The 20,311-nt window shown below is 48.6% G+C and overlaps 2 protein-coding genes across 3 annotated transcripts in view; one reads left to right on the forward strand and one right to left on the reverse strand.

Moving 5' to 3' along the window:
- LOC143955460 (uncharacterized) overlaps nucleotides 1-20,311 on the forward strand; it is a 121,529-nt gene that overhangs the window by 76,035 nt on the left and 25,183 nt on the right. Inside the window, exon 14 of the mRNA XM_077465503.1 lies at nucleotides 10,399-10,413. Within this exon, the coding sequence (XP_077321629.1) occupies nucleotides 10,399-10,413 (15 nt within the window). The remainder of the gene's footprint in view (nucleotides 1-10,398; nucleotides 10,414-20,311) is intronic.
- LOC143955704 (uncharacterized) lies at nucleotides 989-18,611 on the reverse strand. 2 transcript variants are annotated; one of them, XM_077465818.1, is made up of 8 exons: nucleotides 18,553-18,611; nucleotides 9,248-9,356; nucleotides 8,616-8,750; nucleotides 8,404-8,527; nucleotides 8,190-8,287; nucleotides 7,903-8,100; nucleotides 7,612-7,747; nucleotides 989-7,204 (listed from the first exon to the last, which is right to left on the reverse strand). In XM_077465818.1, exons 2-8 carry the CDS (start codon nucleotides 9,329-9,331, stop codon nucleotides 6,228-6,230), a joined length of 1,752 nt encoding a protein of 583 aa, XP_077321944.1. In that variant the 5' UTR covers nucleotides 9,332-9,356; nucleotides 18,553-18,611; the 3' UTR covers nucleotides 989-6,227. The 2 variants fall into 2 exon arrangements, with proteins under 2 accessions (XP_077321944.1, XP_077321945.1); XM_077465819.1 differs by lacking the exon at nucleotides 18,553-18,611 and adding an exon at nucleotides 10,996-11,060.

Below are 20,311 nucleotides of genomic sequence, written 5' to 3' on the forward strand. Positions count from 1 at the left end.
ATGAAAGAAATGATGGAGAACTATTCCTCCCTATGAAAGAAATGATGGAGAACTATTCCTCCCTATGATACCAATGATGGGACACTGTTCCTCCTTATGATACCAATGATGGGGCATTATTCCACCCCCTAATATCAAATGTGACAATGTTTACTCCCACTGATGCCAGGAATATTTCCACTCCCGCTGGCCACAATCCGGCCCCAATTCAATACACAAAATCCAGCAAACTGCCAAGCAGAATGGGAGATGTTGGTGGTTTCAGTGATGAGAATGGAGTTGGTGTTCCAGAAACATGACTTGACCCCTCACAAGACTGGGCTGGTTGTATTTATGGTGATCCTGTTTAGAGGGACACGGGACATAGAGAAGATGGAGGGGGGTTTCTCTATTTCAGATGAGATGTGAAAGTGAGGAAGAAAGATGATCTTGTGGTTGGTGTTCCAGAAACATGGCTTGGCTCCTCACAAGACTGGGCTATTTGTATTCATGCTGATCCTCTTATTTGGAGGCACACAGGACATAGAAAAGATGGAGGGGGGTTTCTCTATGTTAGATGTGATGTGAAAGTGAGGAAGGAAGATGATCTTGTGGTTGGAGGTGGTGATGGTGCGGAGGAGGAATTACGGGAGGAATGATAGACGGGTCTATGAACAGATGGACTTATCATTGGAGTCTACTACAGACGTCCTCTGAATTCATGAGAGGGGGAGAGTCGGCTGTTCCAACAAGTACAAGATGGTAAAACCAAACTACTAAGACACAAGATTAAGAGTCCATACACACTATTAGATTTTCTGCAGATTTTGGCTTCAGATTTACCACTAAGTGGTGCAAGGGACTGCCCGATTTCATACAAATTGAAACTCTTAAGATTTGACCTCATATTATGTGGTTTTAGTAAATCTGAAGACAAAAATCTGCAGAAAATCCTACAAGATGGGCCTTACTTGTAGTGTTAGATAAAATAAAAGGACATTTCATCATACAGATCTTAAGGTAGAATTTTATCAATCAATTTACAAATAACCGCATGCATTTAAGAAGATGAAATATCTAATCTCCATTTGTTTCATGCTAAGAAAATGTGCTAATATGTTCGCAGCTATAGCAACAAAATATGAAATGTTACATCTGAAAAGGTCATATTTTCCACCTTCAGCCAGCAGGCGGTGCTCTCCAAGCAAGTTCAGCTACCTGTGCAGGCTGAAAAAACAAAGGTCTGAAATGGTCAGTCCTATCAAGTAGTCTGATCTCCCCTTCTCTTCATCCATAAGCTCCTCTATCACCCTGATGCCTTATGCCGCATGCACACGATCGAATTGTTCGGCAAACAATCCGGCGGATAGTCCGGAGGACTTTCTACCAAACGGACTTGGCCACACACGGACACACAGAAAGTCCGGCGTTTGCTAGCGTGATGACGTACGGCACGTACGACGGGACTAGAAAAAGGAAGTTCAATAGCCAGTAGCCAATAGCTTCCTTTTCGTAATTTGCTTCTGAGCATGCGTCATTCTTAGTCCGCCGGACTAGCATACTGACGAACGTATTGTCCGCTGAAACCCACACACGATCGAATTGTCCGGTAAAATGCGTTTCGGCGGACTAAGTACGCCGGACAATTCGATCGCGTGTACGGGGCATTATTTTGAAGCTCCCGTGAAGATCAGACAACACTGCTAGAGGGACCCAACCGGCAGTGACACCCCCTCCTTCTCTCTCCTAGAGGGACCCAACCAGCAGTGACACCCCCTCCTTCTCTCTCCTAGAGGGACCCGACCAGCAGTGACACCCCCTCCTTCTCTCTCCTAGAGGGACCCAACCGGCAGTGACACCCCCTCCTTCTCTCTCCTAGAGGAACCCAACCGGCAGTGACACCCCCTCCTTCTCTCTCCTAGAGGGACCCAACCAGCAGTGACACCCCCTCCTTCTCCCTCCTAGAGGGACCCAACCGGCAGTGACACCCCCTCCTCCTCTCTCCTAGAGGGACCCAACCGGCAGTGACACCCCCTCCTTCTCTCTCCTAGAGGGACCCAACCAGCAGTGACACCCCCTCCTTCTCTCTCCTAGAGGGACCCGACCAGCAGTGACACCCCCTCCTTCTCTCTCCTAGAAGGACCCAACCAGCAGTGACACCCCCTCCTTCTCTCTCCTAGAGGGACCCAACCAGCAGTGACACCCCCTCCTTCTCTCCTAGAGGGACCCAACCAGCAGTGACACCCCCTCCTTCTCTCTCCTAGAGGGACCCAACCAGCAGTGACACCCCCTCCTTCTCTCTCCTAGAGGGACCCAACCAGCAGTGACACCCCCTCCTTCTCTCTCCTAGAGGGACCCAACCGGCAGTGACACCCCCTCCTTCTCTCTCCTAGAGGGACCCAACCGGCAGTGACACCCCCTCCTTCTCTCTCCTAGAGGGACCCAACCAGCAGTGACACCCCCTCCTTCTCTCTCCTAGAGGGACCCAACCGGCAGTGACACCCCCTCCTTCTCTCTCCTAGAGGGACCCAACCGGCAGTGACACCCCCTCCTTCTCTCTCCTAGAGGGACCCAACCAGCAGTGACACCCCCTCCTCCTCTCTCCTAGAGGGACCCAACCGGCAGTGACACCCCCTCCTTCTCTCTCCTAGAGGGACCCAACCAGCAGTGACACCCCCTCCTTCTCTCTCCTAGAGGGACCCGACCAGCAGTGACACCCCCTCCTTCTCTCTCCTAGAAGGACCCAACCGGCAGTGACACCCCCTCCTTCTCTCTCCTAGAGGGACCCAACCAGCAGTGACACCCCCTCCTTCTCTCCTAGAGGGACCCAACCAGCAGTGACACCCCCTCCTTCTCTCTCCTAGAGGGACCCAACCAGCAGTGACACCCCCTCCTTCTCTCTCCTAGAGGGACCCAACCAGCAGTGACACCCCCTCCTTCTCTCTCCTAGAGGGACCCAACCGGCAGTGACACCCCCTCCTTCTCTCTCCTAGAGGGACCCAACCGGCAGTGACACCCCCTCCTTCTCTCTCCTAGAGGGACCCAACCAGCAGTGACACCCCCTCCTTCTCTCTCCTAGAGGGACCCAACCGGCAGTGACACCCCCTCCTTCTCTCTCCTAGAGGGACCCAACCGGCAGTGACACCCCCTCCTTCTCTCTCCTAGAGGGACCCAACCAGCAGTGACACCCCCTCCTTCTCTCTCCTAGAGGGACCCAACCGGCAGTGACACCCCCTCCTTCTCTCTCCTAGAGGGACCCAACCGGCAGTGACACCCCCTCCTTCTCTCTCCTAGTGGGACCCAACCGGCAGTGACACCCCCTCCTTCTCTCTCCTAGAGGGACCCAACCGGCAGTGACACCGCCTCCTTCTCTCTCCTAGAAGGACCCAACCGGCAGTGACACCCCCTCCTTCTCTCTCCTAGAGGGACTCAACCAGCAGTGACACCCCCTCCTTCTCTCCTAGAGGGACCCAACCAGCAGTGACACCCCCTCCTTCTCTCTCCTAGAAGGACCCAACCGGCAGTGACACCCCCTCCTTCTCTCTCCTAGAGGGACCCAACCAGCAGTGACACCCCCTCCTTCTCTCTCCTAGAGGGACTCAACCAGCAGTGACACCCCCTCCTTCTCTCTCCTAGAGGGACCCAACCGGCAGTGACACCCCCCTCCTTCTCTCTCCTAGAGGGACCCAACCGGCAGTGACACCCCCCTCCTTCTCTCTCCTAGAGGGACCCAACCAGCAGTGACACCCCCCTCCTTCTCTCTCCTAGAAGGACCCAACCGGCAGTGACACCCCCTCCTTCTCTCTCCTAGAGGGACTCAACCGGCAGTGACACCCCCTCCTTCTCTCTCCTAGAGGGACCCAACCGGCAGTGACACCCCCCTCCTTCTCTCTCCTAGAGGGACCCAACCGGCAGTGACACCCCCTCCTTCTCTCTCCTAGAGGGACCCAACCGGCAGTGACACTCCCTCCTTCTCTCTCCTAGAGGGACCCAACCGGCAGTGACACCCCCTCCTTCTCTCTCCTAGAGGGACCCGACCAGCAGTGACACCCCCTCCTTCCCTCTCCTAGAGGGACCCAACCGGCAATGACACCCCCTCCTTCTCTCTCCTAGAGGGACCTAACCAGCAGTGACACCCCCTCCTTCTCTCTCCTAGAGGGACCCAACCGGCAGTGATGCCCCCTCCTCCTCTCTCCTAGAGGGACCCAACCGGCAGTGACACCCCCTCCTTCTCTCTCCTAGAGGGACCTAACCAGCAGTGACACCCCCTCCTTCTCTCTCCTAGAGGGACCCAACCGGCAGTGATGCCCCCTCCTCCTCTCTCCTAGAGGGACCCAACCGGCAGTGACACCCCCTCCTTCTCTCTCCTAGAGGGACCCGACCAGCAGTGACACCCCCTCCTTCTCTCTCCTAGAGGGACCCGACCAGCAGTGACACCCCCTCCTTCCCTCTCCTAGAGGGACCCAACCGGCAATGACACCCCCTCCTTCTCTCTCCTAGAGGGACCTAACCAGCAGTGACACCCCCTCCTTCTCTCTCCTAGAGGGACCCAACCGGCAGTGACACCCCCTCCTTCCCTCTCCTAGAGGGACCCAACCGGCAGTGACACCCCCTCCTTCTCTCTCCTAGAGGGACCTAACCAGCAGTGACACCCCCTCCTTCTCTCTCCTAGAGGGACCCAACCGGCAGTGATGCCCCCTCCTCCTCTCTCCTAGAGGGACCCAACCGGCAGTGACACCCCCTCCTTCTCTCTCCTAGAGGGACCCAACCGGCAGTGACACCCCCTCCTTCTCTCTCCTAGAGGGACCCAACCAGCAGTGACACCCCCTCCTTCTCTCTCCTAGAGGGACCCAACCAGCAGTGACACCCCCTCCTTCTCTCTCCTAGAGGGACCCGACCAGCAGTGACACCCCCTCCTTCCCTCTCCTAGAGGGACCCAACCGGCAATGACACCCCCTCCTTCTCTCTCCTAGAGGGACCTAACCAGCAGTGACACCCCCTCCTTCTCTCTCCTAGAGGGACCCAACCGGCAGTGATGCCCCCTCCTCCTCTCTCCTAGAGGGACCCAACCGGCAGTGACACCCCCTCCTTCTCTCTCCTAGAGGGACCCAACCAGCAGTGACACCCCCTCCTTCTCTCTCCTAGAGGGACCCGACCAGCAGTGACACCCCCTCCTTCCCTCTCCTAGAGGGACCCAACCGGCAATGACACCCCCTCCTTCTCTCTCCTAGAGGGACCTAACCAGCAGTGACACCCCCTCCTTCTCTCTCCTAGAGGGACCCAACCGGCAGTGACACCCCCTCCTTCCCTCTCCTAGAGGGACCCAACCGGCAGTGACACCCCCTCCTTCTCTCTCCTAGAGGGACCTAACCAGCAGTGACACCCCCTCCTTCTCTCTCCTAGAGGGACCCAACCGGCAGTGATGCCCCCTCCTCCTCTCTCCTAGAGGGACCCAACCGGCAGTGACACCCCCTCCTTCTCTCTCCTAGAGGGACCCAACCGGCAGTGACACCCCCTCCTTCTCTCTCCTAGAGGGACCCAACCAGCAGTGACACCCCCTCCTTCTCTCTCCTAGAGGGACCCAACCAGCAGTGACACCCCCTCCTTCTCTCTCCTAGAGGGACCCGACCAGCAGTGACACCCCCTCCTTCCCTCTCCTAGAGGGACCCAACCGGCAATGACACCCCCTCCTTCTCTCTCCTAGAGGGACCTAACCAGCAGTGACACCCCCTCCTTCTCTCTCCTAGAGGGACCCAACCGGCAGTGACACCCCCTCCTTCCCTCTCCTAGAGGGACCCAACCGGCAGTGACACCCCCTCCTTCTCTCTCCTAGAGGGACCTAACCAGCAGTGACACTCCCTCCTTCTCTCTCCTAGAGGGACCCAACCGGCAGTGACGCCCCTCCTTCTCTCTCCTAGAGGGACCCAACCGGCAGTGACACCCCCTCCTCCTCTCTCCTAGAGGGACCCAACCGGCAGTGACACCCCCTCCTTCTCTCTCCTAGAGGGACCCAACCAGCAGTGACACCCCCTCCTTCTCTCTCCTAGCAGAGGAAGCCAGACAGAACTTTGAAGTCTTTAGTGATCTCTGATGTTCTTATAAAGTGTTTCTTCCATGATAAAGATCAGAGGAGCGCTCAGCCACGTGTTTTCTGAGGTGTATATCGAGGTGAGCTTCTTCCCAGTGTGAGATCTCTGATGTACGGCAACATACGATCCATATAGAAGACATTTCCCACACTCAGGACACTAATTCACCTCAAGGGTTGTGTGGGTTCTCAGGTGTCTGGTAAGGCCAGACTTCTGTGAAAAACATTTCTCGCACTTGGGACAGGCGTACAGCTTCTCAACTGTGTGCAGTCTCTTATGTCTGGAAAGACTGGTGTTATGTGAAAAGCATTTCCCGCACTCGGGACAGCAAAACTGCTTTTCCCCGGTGTGGCATGCCTGATGTACAGTAAGAGCGGACTTATGTGAAAAACTTTTTCCACACTCAGAACACGAATACGGCTTCTCACCCGTGTGAGACCTTTGATGTATGATAAGATTGGCCTTCTGGGAAAAACATTTCCCACACTCGGGGCAGGAATACGGCTTCTCACCCGTGTGGATTCTTTGATGTCTAAAAAGGTCTGTTTTCCGTGTATAACATTTTCCGCACTCGGAGCAGGAAAATAACTTTTTCCTCAAGTGGGATATCTGATGTATAGTAAGATCGGACTTCTGCGAAAAACATTTCTCACACTCAGTGCAGGAATATCGCTTCTCCACAATGTGCAATCTTTGATGTTTGATAAGATTTGCCTTATCTGAAAAACATTTCCTGCACTCAGGGCAGGGGTACAGCTTCTCACCTGCATGAGATTTGTAATGTATGACAAGTTCTGATTTTTCAAGAAAACATTTTCCGCACTCAGAACAGGAATAAGGATTTTCTTCCATGTGGGATCTCCGATGTACAGAAAGTTTTAATTCGGAGCTAAAGCTTTCTGCACATTCAGGACAGGAACATTTCTCCTTCCTCTGAACCCCGGCCCCATCCCCCACAGTACGAGGTTGCTCAGAGTCGGAGGGATTCCATGGTCTATCCACACTGTGAAGTCCACCATCCATAGTGGAGATCATTGTCTTTTCTCCTCCACAATCTCCTGTGATGTCCTCATCTTCCATTCTACAACCTGGAGATAAAGTGAGACGATCCTTTGAGGGTTTCTCCATGGCGTGTCCTGGAAAAATATAAAAACATCATCAATAGATATGAGAGGGTTAGTTCACTTCCATCAAGATCCTATCTGGATCAGGTAGATATGAGTGAGGAGATGTTCTCTGTGGAGGTCCCAACCAGCCGGGACTTTTCCCCCCTCTTCAGTCCTTTGGTCCTCCTCCCAGATCACTTCTACATTTACACAGCCTTGTCAGAAGAGTAGGAACCAATGGGGGACTGGGAGGTCCATGCTCTTCACACAACCACAAGCCTAGGCACTGGGTCATGTGACCTCTGATAAACAAATTCAGACTTGCAGACCCTTTACCATAGAACAACTGACCATAGGCCTGGGTTTCTGGGAGGTGACCATTATCAACCTAGGACCAATTAGTAACAGAGCAGAAATAAGAATATATGATGGGTCACCTGTGCTGATCTCTGTAGGAGTGTCCTCCTCTATGAATGTCCTCGTCATTCCAGCCTCCTCCGTATATTGCTGATCATCCCTCACATATGTCTCTTCTACTTTATCCTCAACTTTTATGATAATCAGATCTTCACCCTAAACCAACAGAATGGCAGAAAATAACATCTGTAACATAGAAGTATTTATGATGTGAGATCACATAGAAAATATCATCTTGTAGAGTCCACACATCATCTCCACATGTCAGAGTGTTCAATCACTTTATGTTCCCGACCCTCAACTCCACCTACCTGATGATGGTGGGGGATGGTGTGACCTTCCTGTGTGGAATCCAGAGGACGGGGACATCTCTCTGGTGGCTTTCTGCTACTAGGTGGCTTCATCATATCCTTGGGTTCATTAGAAAACTCCTCAATCACACCATACTCCTCATCTTCTTCTATAAACTCTTTCTTAACAACAATATTATAATCCTCGTGGATTTCGCTCTGCATGTATATTAAAACATTCATTGGTATTTAACAGGCTTGTATAAAAAAAAAAAAAACATAACTACCAATAATTGCTACTCATTTACCTGATCACAGTGTGCATAGTTGTGATCTTCCTGTGTGGAATCCCGGGAATACAGAAGATTGAGACATCTCTCTGGTGGGTTCCCATTACTGGATCCATCTGTAGGAAACACACACACTGACTGAATACATTGTTTCTATGTGTTTATCAGATGATGGGGGATCTAGGTGGAGCCTCCGTACTGCTCTCTCCTTTACAATAAAGTCTCCTCTTACCCGGTGATGTGAGGGGCGGCTGATTGTCCATCATGACGTCCTTGTAGAGATCCTTGTGTCCTTCTAAATACTCCCACTCCTCCATGGAGAAATTGACAGTGACATCCTGACACCTTATAGGAACCTGACACACACAATGATACAGTCACCATCCAGACACATCCCTTGTCTGTTACTGGATAATGTCCCAGAATTCCCAGAATCCTCCTCACCTCTCCTGTCAGCAGCTCCATCATCTTCTTGGTGACTTCTAGAATCTTCTCCATGTTGTGTCTCTCAGGTTTTAGGGAGTCACATGGAGGCACTGTGATGGTCATATGATCACCGGACTTCACAAGAGGAAATCTCTGTATTGGGGAACCAATAGGAATATCATGTTAGAATCCCAGAATCCTCCTCACCTCTCCGGTCAGGTCTGTGTTTTAATAATAGAGATAAGAGTGATGTCATGTGACCTCCCAGAATCCTCCTCACCTCTCCGGTCAGGTCTGTGTTTTATATAATAGAGATAAGAGTGATGTCATGTGACCTCCCAGAATCCTCCTCACCTCTCCGGTCAGGTCCGTGTTTTTATTAATAGAGATAAGAGTGATGTCATGTGACCTCCCAGAATCCTCCTCACCTCTCCGGTCAGGTCTGTGTTTTATATAATAGAGATAAGAGTGATGTCATGTGACCTCCCAGAATCCTCCTCACCTCTCCGGTCAGGTCCGTGTTTTTATTAATAGAGATAAGAGTGATGTCATGTGACCTCCCAGAATCCTCCTCACCTCTCCGGTCAGGTCTGTGTTTTTATTAATAGAGATAAGAGTGATGTCATGTGACCTCCCAGAATCCTCCTCACCTCTCCGGTCAGCAGGTAGATGATCTCCAGGGTGAGGTTTAGTATCCTCTCAGTTATGCGACTCCGGTCCCCCTCCATCCTCATTGGTCATGTGATATATACAGGTTTCCTGTAGACCAATAATTGATAACAGAGAATTATCTGGACTGTTCTGGTTGTACAATATTAGGATGGGGATGTATTGAGAATATTCTGCCTGGTAGCACTAGGGTAGTTGGGTTAGATCCCAGCCATGACACTACCTGCCTGGAGTTTGCATGTTCTTCTTGTTCTTCCTACAGGTACTCTAGTTTTCTCTCACACTTCAATGACATGCTGGTAGGTCAGTTAGCTCCTAAATAAGCCATAATAGGCATATGTATGAATGTCCTAGGGATCTTAGGCTGTAAGCTCCATGAGGGTAGGGGACTGATGTCAAGGTGTAATCTATATGGAAGAGCACTGCACAAATTGTCAGCGCTATATTAATTCCAATATTAAATAAATAATATGAGGGTTTCTATCATGGTAGAATGGTCCCCAGTGTGATTACAGTAAGTAAAACATTACTTTTAGGGTTTTCCTATGATTTTGGGGTCCAACGTACTTAACTGGAAATGAAAATGACCTTTTAGCGCTAACTGTTAACTCAAAGACCACAACCCTTTACACACCCACATTTATCCAAATCACGATGACCTAAAGCCAAACTTAAATCCCAAATAAAAATATTCCCACCGAACAATGATCCGATGACTGGATTAAGTCTTCTTTGGAAACTGTCTCTTTCCGATGTGTATATCCTCTAGGTCAGCCATTCTCAACCAGGGTTCCATGGAACCCTAGGGTTCCTCCAGAGTTGGCTAGGGGTTCCTTGAGCTGTGGCTGATTTACCACCTATTTGATAGTGCCTACATAGTTTTGAGCCAATGACACTTGGAGGAGCCAGTGGTATGACACCAATGATATTTATAGCTCTCTGTAAGAGGGCCAGTCTTACCACCACTGTAAAAAAATGGCATTCTTCTCACTTACCACCAAAGTAAAGGACATTGTTCCCACTGACCACCAATTAATGGGTTTTTATCAGGGGTTCCCCCGAGACCTGAAAATTACTTTAAGGTTGCCCTGGGTTAAAATGGGGGTAAAATGGTTGAGAAAGGCTGCTCCAGGTCCTCCGTAGTGGTGTTCTTACACAACCTTCATAATCACTATTGTGTCCCTGTACCCTGTCCTGTCCTGCAGCGATGAGGAGCTCGGCGTGAGGAAGCAGAGAGCTCTGTGAAGGAGATGGACGCGCCCCGGTCCCGTCGGTTGCTGAAGAAGACTTCAGCCGGCATCGGAGCTCCATTTCGAGAGGTAGGAATTTACCTTCACAGGGAAAACTTTTCTTTGGGCTTGACATTTGGTGACAATGTGATCAGTTAAACACACTTGTTTTATTTCCCCATTACTTTTCTTTTATACCGGCGTTTTCACTTCAATACGGGAAATCATCTGAAATCTGAGGAAATACTGAGAGTGATAGACACACTTTGGGCAGATAAATAGTATATTGATTTATCGGAGTGTACATAGTAGGTGAGGTCGAAAAAAGACCTCCCTATGTGTATGATTTGATGTCAGTATTACCTTGTATATCCCTGTATGTTGTGGTCATACACCAAACTGAAAAGAGGGACATTTAAAGGGGAAAGCGCGACAGATGAAATTTTGGTTCCCAGTAATGGACAGCAATAAGAGCTATGATAAAAATAATATCGCATTACCTCCTCAGCTTCCAGTTCCAGCAAGATCTTCTCTCTAACAATTCCTCCAAATTCACCTCTCACCCGGAACTTCCTGTCTGTACCTGACGTCACTTCCTGTCTGTACCTGACATCACTTCCTGTCAGTTTTCAATAGAGACTTCCTGTCTCTATGGTAGAAGTGAGATCCCCATCTTGTGGAGCTCAGAGTAACTGCAGCCCCGAGAAACGTCTCGTAGTGTCAACACCGCCTTGTGCTGTGTGTGTGTGTATGTAGTGTACAGTATCTCACAAAAGTTAGTACACACCTCATAATTTTCGTAAATCTTTTATTCTATCTTTTCATGTGACAACACTGAAGAAATTAAACTTGTCTACAATGTAAAGTAGTGAGTGTACAGCTTGTATAACAGTGTAAGTTTGCTGTCCCCTCAAAATAACTCAACACACAGCCATTAAAGAGGAAGTAAACCCTCCCACTCTGATGCTTCTTTTCATTTAGTCCATTATAATAAGTAATTATCAAACTATAGCCACTGTAATCCAGCCCAAATCGCATATTACTTACTGTTTAACCAGTTCCCGACCAGCGCACACCGATGTACGTTGGCAGAATGGCACGGGCAGGCATATTGGCGTACAGGTACGTCCAATCTTTAATGCCGCCCTGCCATCGCGAGCGCTCCACCGGACTCGATCGCCGCGGGCATACCCGCGATCGTCTCACGGGGCGGCTGAATGGAGAGATGCCGTTGTAAACAGCATCTCCCCGTTCTGCCTAGCAACTAGTGACCCTGATCTCTGCTCCATGTGATTGGAGCAGAGATCAGTGTTCACTAAATGAAAGCCCAACCCCCCCAACAGTTAGTAACACACCCCTAGGAACACTTAACCCCTACACTGCCACCCGCTGGTTAACCCCTTCACTGCCAGTGTCATTTACACAGGAATCACTGCATTTATATAGCAGTGATTGCTGTATAAATGACAATAGTCCCAAAAATGTGTCAAAAATGTCTGATGTGTCCGCCATAATGTCGCAGTCACAATTAAAAAAAAAAAAAAAAAAAAAAAATCGCTGATCGCCGCCATTACTAGTAAAAAAAAAAATTATTAATAAAAATGCCATAAAACTATCCCCTATTTTGTAAACGCTATAACTTTTGCGCAAACCAATCAATAATCGCTTATTGTGATTTTTTTTACCAAAAATATGTAGAAGAATACGTATCGGCCTAAACTGAGGGAATTTTTTTTTTTTTTTTTTAGATTTTTGGGCGATATTTATTACAACAAAAAGTAAAAAAATAATGCGTTTTTTTCAAAATTGTCGCTCTATTTTTGTTTATAGCGCAAAAAATAAAAAAACGCAGAGGTGATCAAATACCACCAAAAGAAAGCTCTATTTGTGGAAAAAAAAGGACGTCAATTTTGTTTGGGAGCCACGTCGCACGACCGCGCAATTGTCAGTTAAAGCGACGCCGCGCCGAATCGCAAAAAGTGGTCTGGTATTTGGCCAGCAAAATGGTCCGGGGCTGAAAGTGGTTAAAGAAACTTTTAAAAACTTGTTTACAGGGGTTAGGCTGCGCCATCTTAAGTATTGTTTTCCGAGTGCACAGTAAAGTGCATTTCCGCCCTTACATTGAGCACTTCCTGTACTGTTAACCAAACCTCCTTCTCAATTCAACGTTTCTATGGCAACCCTACTTCCCTGTTCATAGCTGACTTGTTTTATTACATAGTATTTACTTGTGCCGATTATGTAGTGTTTGCCTTTGTCAGTCTTATCAGCTTCAGCTGATAAGACTGCAGTAATGCTGTCTGATGCCCTGGTTTTCACTCCATGTGATGTCACATGGTGTGTAGGAGGAAGCTCTGAATGATTCTGCAGTCTCCTGGGATTTCAGTGTTGTGTGCCATAGGAACTGATAATAGATAGACAAAGTACACAGAGTGTTACATAAATCAGGATAGATCTGGGCATGCTCAGTGACGTCATTCTAAAGAACAAAAAGGATTACAACAATACTAAGCAAGGAGATATCTACAAGCAGTGTTCATTAGGGGTTTTTTTATGCTGATTTACATGGGACAAAGTTGTGGGGGAGAGTTTATAACCAATTTAATATCTAAGCTGCTGGAAACAAAAGTGAGTACACCCCTAAGTGAAAATGGGCCCAAAGTGTCAATATTTTGTGTGGCCACCATTATTTTCCGGCACTGCCTCAACCCTCTTGGGCATGGCGCTCACCAGAGCTTCACAGGTTGTCACTGGAGTCCTCTTCCACACCTCCATGACGACATCACGGAGCTGGTGGATGTTGGAGACCTTGCGCTCCTCCACTTTCTGTTTGAGGATGCCCCACAGATGATCAATAGGGTTGATGGCCAGTCCATCACCTTTACCTTCTTTAGCAAGGCAGTGGTGGTGTTGGAGGTGTGTTTGGGGTGGTTATCATGTTGGAATACTGCCCTGCGACCCAGTCTCCGAAGGGAGGGGATCATGCTCTGCTTCAGTATATCACAGTGCATGTTGGCATTCATGGTTCCCTCAATGAACTGTAGCCCCCCCAGTGCCGGAACCACTCATGCATCCCCAGACCATGACACTCCCACCACCATGCTTGACTGTAGACAAGACACACTTGTCTTTGTCCTCCTCACCTGGTTGCTGCCACACACGTTTGACACTATCTGAGCCAAATAAGTTTATCTTGGTCTCATCAGACCACAGGACATGGTTCCAGTAATCCATCTCCTTAGTCTGCTTGTCTTCAGCAAACTGTTTGTGGGCTTTCTTGTGCATCATCTTTAGAAGAGGCTTCTTTCTGGGATGACAGCCATGCAGACCAATTTGATGCAGTGTGCGGTGTATGGTCTGAGCACTGACAGGCTGACCCCCCCCACCCCTACAACCTCTGCAGCAATGCTGGCAGCACTCATACGTTTATTTCCCAAAGACAACCTCTGGATATGACGCTTACACAAAAAAAAAATAAAGAAATGAACCAGTAATTAGAAATAACCACCACATCCCAATTGTATAGAACCAAATAGAGAAAAGCGGAATGCCCCAAGGGACTTGGGGCATTCCTCTTTTCTCTAACTGGATATGACGCTGAGCATGTGCACTCAACTTCTTTGGTGGACCATGGCGAGGCCTGTTCTGAGGGGAACCTGTCCTGTTAAACCGCTGTATGGTCTTGGCCACTGTGATGCCTCTCAGTTTCAGGGTCTTGGCAATCTTATAACCTAGGACATCTTTATGTAGAGCTAAAATTCATTTTTTCAGATCCTTAGAGAGTCCTTTGCCATGAGGTGCCATGTTGAACTTCCAGTGACCAGTATGAGAAAGTGAGAGTGATAAAACACCAAATTTAACACACCTGCTCCCCATTCACACCTGAGACCTTGTAAAACGAATGAGTCACATGACACCGGAGAGGGAAATGGCTAATTGGGCCCAATTTGGAGATTTTCACTTAGGGGTGTACTGACTTTTGTTGCCAGCGGTTTAGACATTAATGGCTGTGTGTTGAGTTATTTTGAGGGGACAGCAAATTTACACTGTTATACAAGCTGTACACTCACTACTTTACATTGTAGACAAGTGTCATTTCTTCAGTGTTGTCACATGAAAAGATAGAAGAAAATATTTACACAAATATGAGGGGTGTACTGACTTTTGTCAGATACCGTGTATCCTTATAGATTGGGTCATGGCCACTCCCACCAAGGGGGAGAGAAATATATTACTGATCGGGATGGGTGGAGAGATTTGGCACCTTTGGTTTTGTGGAATAAATACAGCGCCATAGGAACCCTGGGCCCATTACATCGGGGTCTTCTTATAGATGTGAGGCCTTTCCATGGTACTTGGGACCCACAAACAATCGGCGCCATGCCTTCCTCATGATCTCCCTGTGGCCATCACTACCACCCCCCTCCCCCTCTCTTTTCTCTCTCTCTGCTGCTTCTCTCTTTCCTTTACCTCTCATGTCTACTCTTGTTCTTAGGACTCAGACAGTCATTACTATTAGGGATGAGCTGAACACCCCCCCGGTTCGGTTCGTACCAGAACCTTCGAATGGACCAAAAATTCGTACGAACTTTAGAACCCTATTAAAAAGTCTATGGTACTCGAACCTTCGAAATCAAAAGTAATCATTTTAAAGGCTAATATGCAAGATATGCAACAGACAACACCAGCAATAAGGGTTATCTTCAGGTGTATACTGTGCTGGAGGCACACAACACCCACTTTAACTCATGCCGATGCCTGTATTAGAGAACACCAGCAATAAAGGGTAGATACAGGTGTATACTGTGCTGGAGGCACACAACACCCACTAACTCCTGCAGATGCCTGTATTAGAGAACACCAGCAAAAATGGGTAGATGCAGGTGTATACTGTGCTGGAGGCACACAACACCCACCAACGCCTGCAGATGCCTGTATTAGAGAACACCGGCAATAAAGGGTAGATACGGATGTATACTGTGCTGGAGGCACACAACACCCACTAACTCCTGCAGATTCCTGTATTAGAGAACACCAGCAAAAATGTGTAGATGCAGGTGTATACTGTGCTGGAGGCACAAAACACCCACTAACTCCTGCAGATGCCTGTATTAGAGAACACCAGCAAAAATGGGTAGATGCAGGTGTATACTGTGCTGGAGGCACACAACACCCACCAACGCCTGCAGATGCCTGTATTAGAGAACACCGGCAATAAAGGGTAGATACGGGTGTATACTGTGCTGGAGGCACACAACACCCACTAACTCCTGCAGATGCCTGTATTAGAGAACACCAGCAAAAATGTGTAGATGCAGGTGTATACTGTGCTGGAGGCACAAAACACCCACTAACTCCTGCAGATGCCTGTATTAGAGAACACCAGCAAAAATGGGTAGATGCAGGTGTATACTGTGCTGGAGGCACACAATACCCACTAACTCCTGCAGATGCCTGTATTAGAGAACACCAGCAAAAATGGGTAGATGCAGGTGTATACTGTGCTGGAGGCACACAACACCCACCAACGCCTGCAAATGCCTGTATTAGAGAACACCAGCAATAAAGGGTAGATACGGGTGTATACTGTGCTGGAGGCACACAACACCCACTAACTCCTGTAGATGCCTGTATTAGAGAACACCAGCAAAAATGGGTAGATGCAGGTGTATACTGTGCTGGAGGCACACAACACCCACCAACGCCTGCAGATGCCTGTATTAGAGAACACCGGCAATAAAGGGTAGATACGGGTGTATATTGTGCTGGAGGCACACAACACCCACTAACTCCTGTAGATGCCTGTATTAGAGAACATCAGCAAAAATGGGTAGATCCAGGTGTATACTGTGCTGGAGGCACACAACACCCACTTTAACTCCTGCAGATGCCTGAGAAAAGAACACTGTCCCTGCCTATCTTGCTCTTTCCCTGCACGCGGTAACACACTACACAAGGCCACCGCGCTGGCAGCCTTATATAGTGTGGGGCGTGTACTAAACCCCCTGAGCTATAATTGGCCACAGGCATCCTGCCTGTGGCCAATTATGGCTCTCCTCGCTGCCGGCGTTGTGATTGGCCAAGCATGCGGGGTCACAGTGCATGCTTGGCCAATCATGAGCCAGCAATGCACTGCAATGGTGTAGTGCATTGTGGTACCACACGAATTTGGTGCGAACGGTCCACAAAGTTCTGAATTAGCCGAACATTCGAGTCGAACACCGAGCTCATCCCTAATTACTATTATAATGGCGACATATCCTCTCTCCTTTTACTTCTCAATGTTACGATGCAGTCTTCGTTTTGAGTTTCTACACGGTCCATCATCCTTTGACAGGACACACTGCCTTGGGCAATTACGACCTTAAACCAAAAACGTTAACCCAACAGGTCGTTAAAGGCCTCCTTGAGATTCTATTGTTTTTTTTCGTAGTAGTTTTAATGGATTGAGGCCGAGGGGCTCGGCTGCCCACGGCACAGTTTCCTCCCGTACGGGGTGCGGCGGGCAGTGAGGTGACTCGTCCGATAAGAAGTAACGCATTCCACTTGATAATGTTGCTCGATCTCATTGGTTGATCCCATCTGTTTATCCTTAAATCTGTATTTCTGTCAATGGTCTCATTTCTGTATGCTTATATTTACTTAATAAAAACGAAATAAAAAATAAAATAAAAAATACAGCGCCAAAATTAACCTCTAATTGTTTCACTGTGTAGTACTACTTAGGTGAAATTTGCTTGAAAAACCTATCTACGTTGATCAAAAGCTTCCCATGTGGCTTTGCAAGCTCTTTGATGCCCCCGTTCATCCATAAAAGACTCAGGAAGTGGTGGAATGGGTGACGTGGGTCACCCCCTCACTGTCCTCGTCCTATATACCCAGCAGAAAACACTCCTCCTTTACTGCAGCAGAGCAATCCAGGTTAGATCGGGGTGGGGGCCCCATGCCCCAGCACCTCTGGTACCTGGATGTAAAGATTCAAAGGGCGGAAATGGTTCCTGATCCCCAGTATATGATGGCGGAAGATTAGCCTTGTGAAAGCCAGAGGATACACCAGAGGATCCCGGCATGATAGCCTGGGGTATTCAGGGTCCAAGGTACAGGGTGAATATGTGTAGGTGGAATTTTAAAGATCTTCTGGAAGCCCCATTATGGCAGTAGAAATTGCAGTCATGATTACCAGTGACCCACACTGACCTGACAACTTGTTCTGGGAGGATGGGGGAAAATATCTAGAGTGCACGTGCACTAAGGATGAGCTCAGGCATGTTCGGAACCCGCACGTGCAGAGCCCACCAGGAAGTCGGCACCACGCTAATCACAGGCAGTGAGACATTTCCCGATCTATGCAGCCACGGATCGGGAAAATGTCTCGCTGCCTGTGATTAGCGCAGTGACGACTTCCTGGTGGGCTCTGGACGCGCGGGTTCCAAACACGCCTGAGGTCATCCTTAGGTCCGGTTCACACTGAGGCAGCACGACTTACAGCGTGACTGCCTCAGGCGACCCAGACGCGACCGGTATAGAAGTCAATGCAAGTCGCCTCAAGTCGCCCCCAAAGTCGTACAGGAACCTTTTTCTAAGTCGGAGCGACTTATGCCGCTTTCCGATTAGAACGGTTCCATTGTATAGAACGGGACGCTACTTGTCAGGTGGCTAAGACGCCTGACAAGTCGCCCTAGTGTGAACCGACCCTTACTGAGCACCTAATTAGATAGAGCTTCAGGTGTGAAGTAGCACCAAACATGTAAGACCATCGAAAGCCTCAATAAAGCGACCCACCTACAAAAGCAGGCAGAATCGTTCTTTAAACAGGAAGCATGTACCTAGTTATGGGAGGTCTCACTCTTGGCAACCAAAGCAGTCAGGTTGGTTCCATGTACCTCCCTCGTGAGGGCCTTTTTCTTCAACCTCTGCCTGTAGAAGACACATAGAGGGAAGAGGCAGAGGCGGGTCTTTAAACACTTGCCGTCTGCGTTATAGCCATTGACTATGGAGGAAGAGGATGAACATGACGAGGGGTTACTGGGTGTAAATAGAGAATAGGATCTTATTACCTCCTCTGCTGCCACTTCCAGCAATGTCTCCTCTCTACTTTCTCCCGACTCTCCTCTCGCCCGAAACTTCTTATTTATACCCGACATCACTTCCTGTGTTCCATAGAGACTTCCTGTCTGGGTAGAAGTGAGGTCCCCACCTAGTGGAGATCAGAGGAACTGCAGCCCCCGAGAAACCTCTAATGCCCTGTACACGGGACCGGTTTTCCCATCAGAATAAACTCTGAAGGTCTGTCTGACGTAGTTCCACCGGAATTCTGCAGAAACTGTCTTGCGTACACACGATCACACCAAAGTCCGACCATCAAGAACGTGGTGACGACAACACGTACGACGGCACTAGAAAAAGGAAGTTCAATAACCAGTAGACAATGGATTCTGTCTCGTACTTGCTTCAGAGCATGCGCTGTTTTTGGTCCGGCGGAACAGCATACACTCGAAAGGGTTTTCCCGATAGGAATTGGTTCTGTCGGAAATATTTAGAACATGTTCTATTTCTAGGTCCATCAGAATTTTCGATGTAAAAAGTCCGATGGGGCACACACTCGATCGGAATATATGATGAAAAGCTCCCGTCTGACCTTTTCTGTTGGACATTCCGCTCGTGTGTAAGCGGCATTATAGTGAAAACACGGCCTTGTGCTGTGTGTGTATGTACTGTATATCCTTATAGATGAGGTCATCTCCACTCCCACCAAGGAGGAGAGAAAAATATATTATACAAATATTAACGTCTGCATCATCTCTGTATTCTCCTTCTCTGACCAATTCCTTGGATGGAATGAATGAATGAATAACTTGTATAGCGCTACATATGCAAACTACATTGCCTCAGGGCGCTTTTGACACCAGTGTCCATCTGGGTCTTCAGAAGAGATAGGTCTTGAGCTTCTTCCTGAAGGCCGGATGGTTTTCTAGTGAACGGATGTCCACAGGTAGAGCGTTCCATAGCCGCGGTCCTTGGACTGCGAACCTTCGTTCACCTTTTACTTTATAACGGGTCTTGGGGATGTGGAGGAGGTTCTGGTTAGTTGACCAGAGAGGGGGCGACCTGGGGGTGTAGTGCTTTATTTTGTCACAGAGGTATTGCGGGGCTTTTCCTTGTGTACATTTGTGAGTGAGGCAGAGGGTCTTGAATGTAACTCGATCCTTCACGGCTAGCCAATGGAGGGTCCTCAGGGATGGGGTGATTGATTCCCAGGGTTTCATTCCAGTTACCAGTCTGGCTGCTGTGTTCTGGACAATTTGTAGACCTGAAATTTGGTATTTCGGGAGTCCTAGGTAGAGGGAATTTGAGTAGTCGAGTTGGGAATTAATGATTGCTCCAACTACTGCTGCTGTATCTCCTTCCGGGATGAAGGGGATAAGTCTACGCAATAGGCGAAGAAGTTGGTGGGCTCCGCTGACTATAGACACCCCCCAGGTACGAAATTTAAAGGAATATTACACTTTTACTGTTTCACTTTAATCATGATTAAAATCACTGCTCCCGAAAAAAACGGCCGTTTTTAAAACTTTTTTCTGCATTGATACACTTTTTAGGACAGTAACTTGCATATTAGCCTTTAAAATTAGCAAATATAGAACAGGGAAAGAGGTAACCAACCTCACGGGACTTTTAAGGGTAACGATATTGCATAGTATGGGGAGATGGGAACAGAGGGGCGCCAGACTGAGTGCAGTATAAATCATATATTTAATAAAAACTAAGTAGTAACTCACAGGTTAAATTAGATGAGTTCAGTATGTGGTGAAAATC

Source organism: Lithobates pipiens, unplaced genomic scaffold (genome assembly GCF_037356315.1).
Source record: "Lithobates pipiens isolate NorthernLeopardFrog02 unplaced genomic scaffold, aLitPip1_a1.2 Scaffold_35, whole genome shotgun sequence".
NCBI classification, from domain to species: domain Eukaryota; kingdom Metazoa; phylum Chordata; class Amphibia; order Anura; family Ranidae; genus Lithobates; species Lithobates pipiens.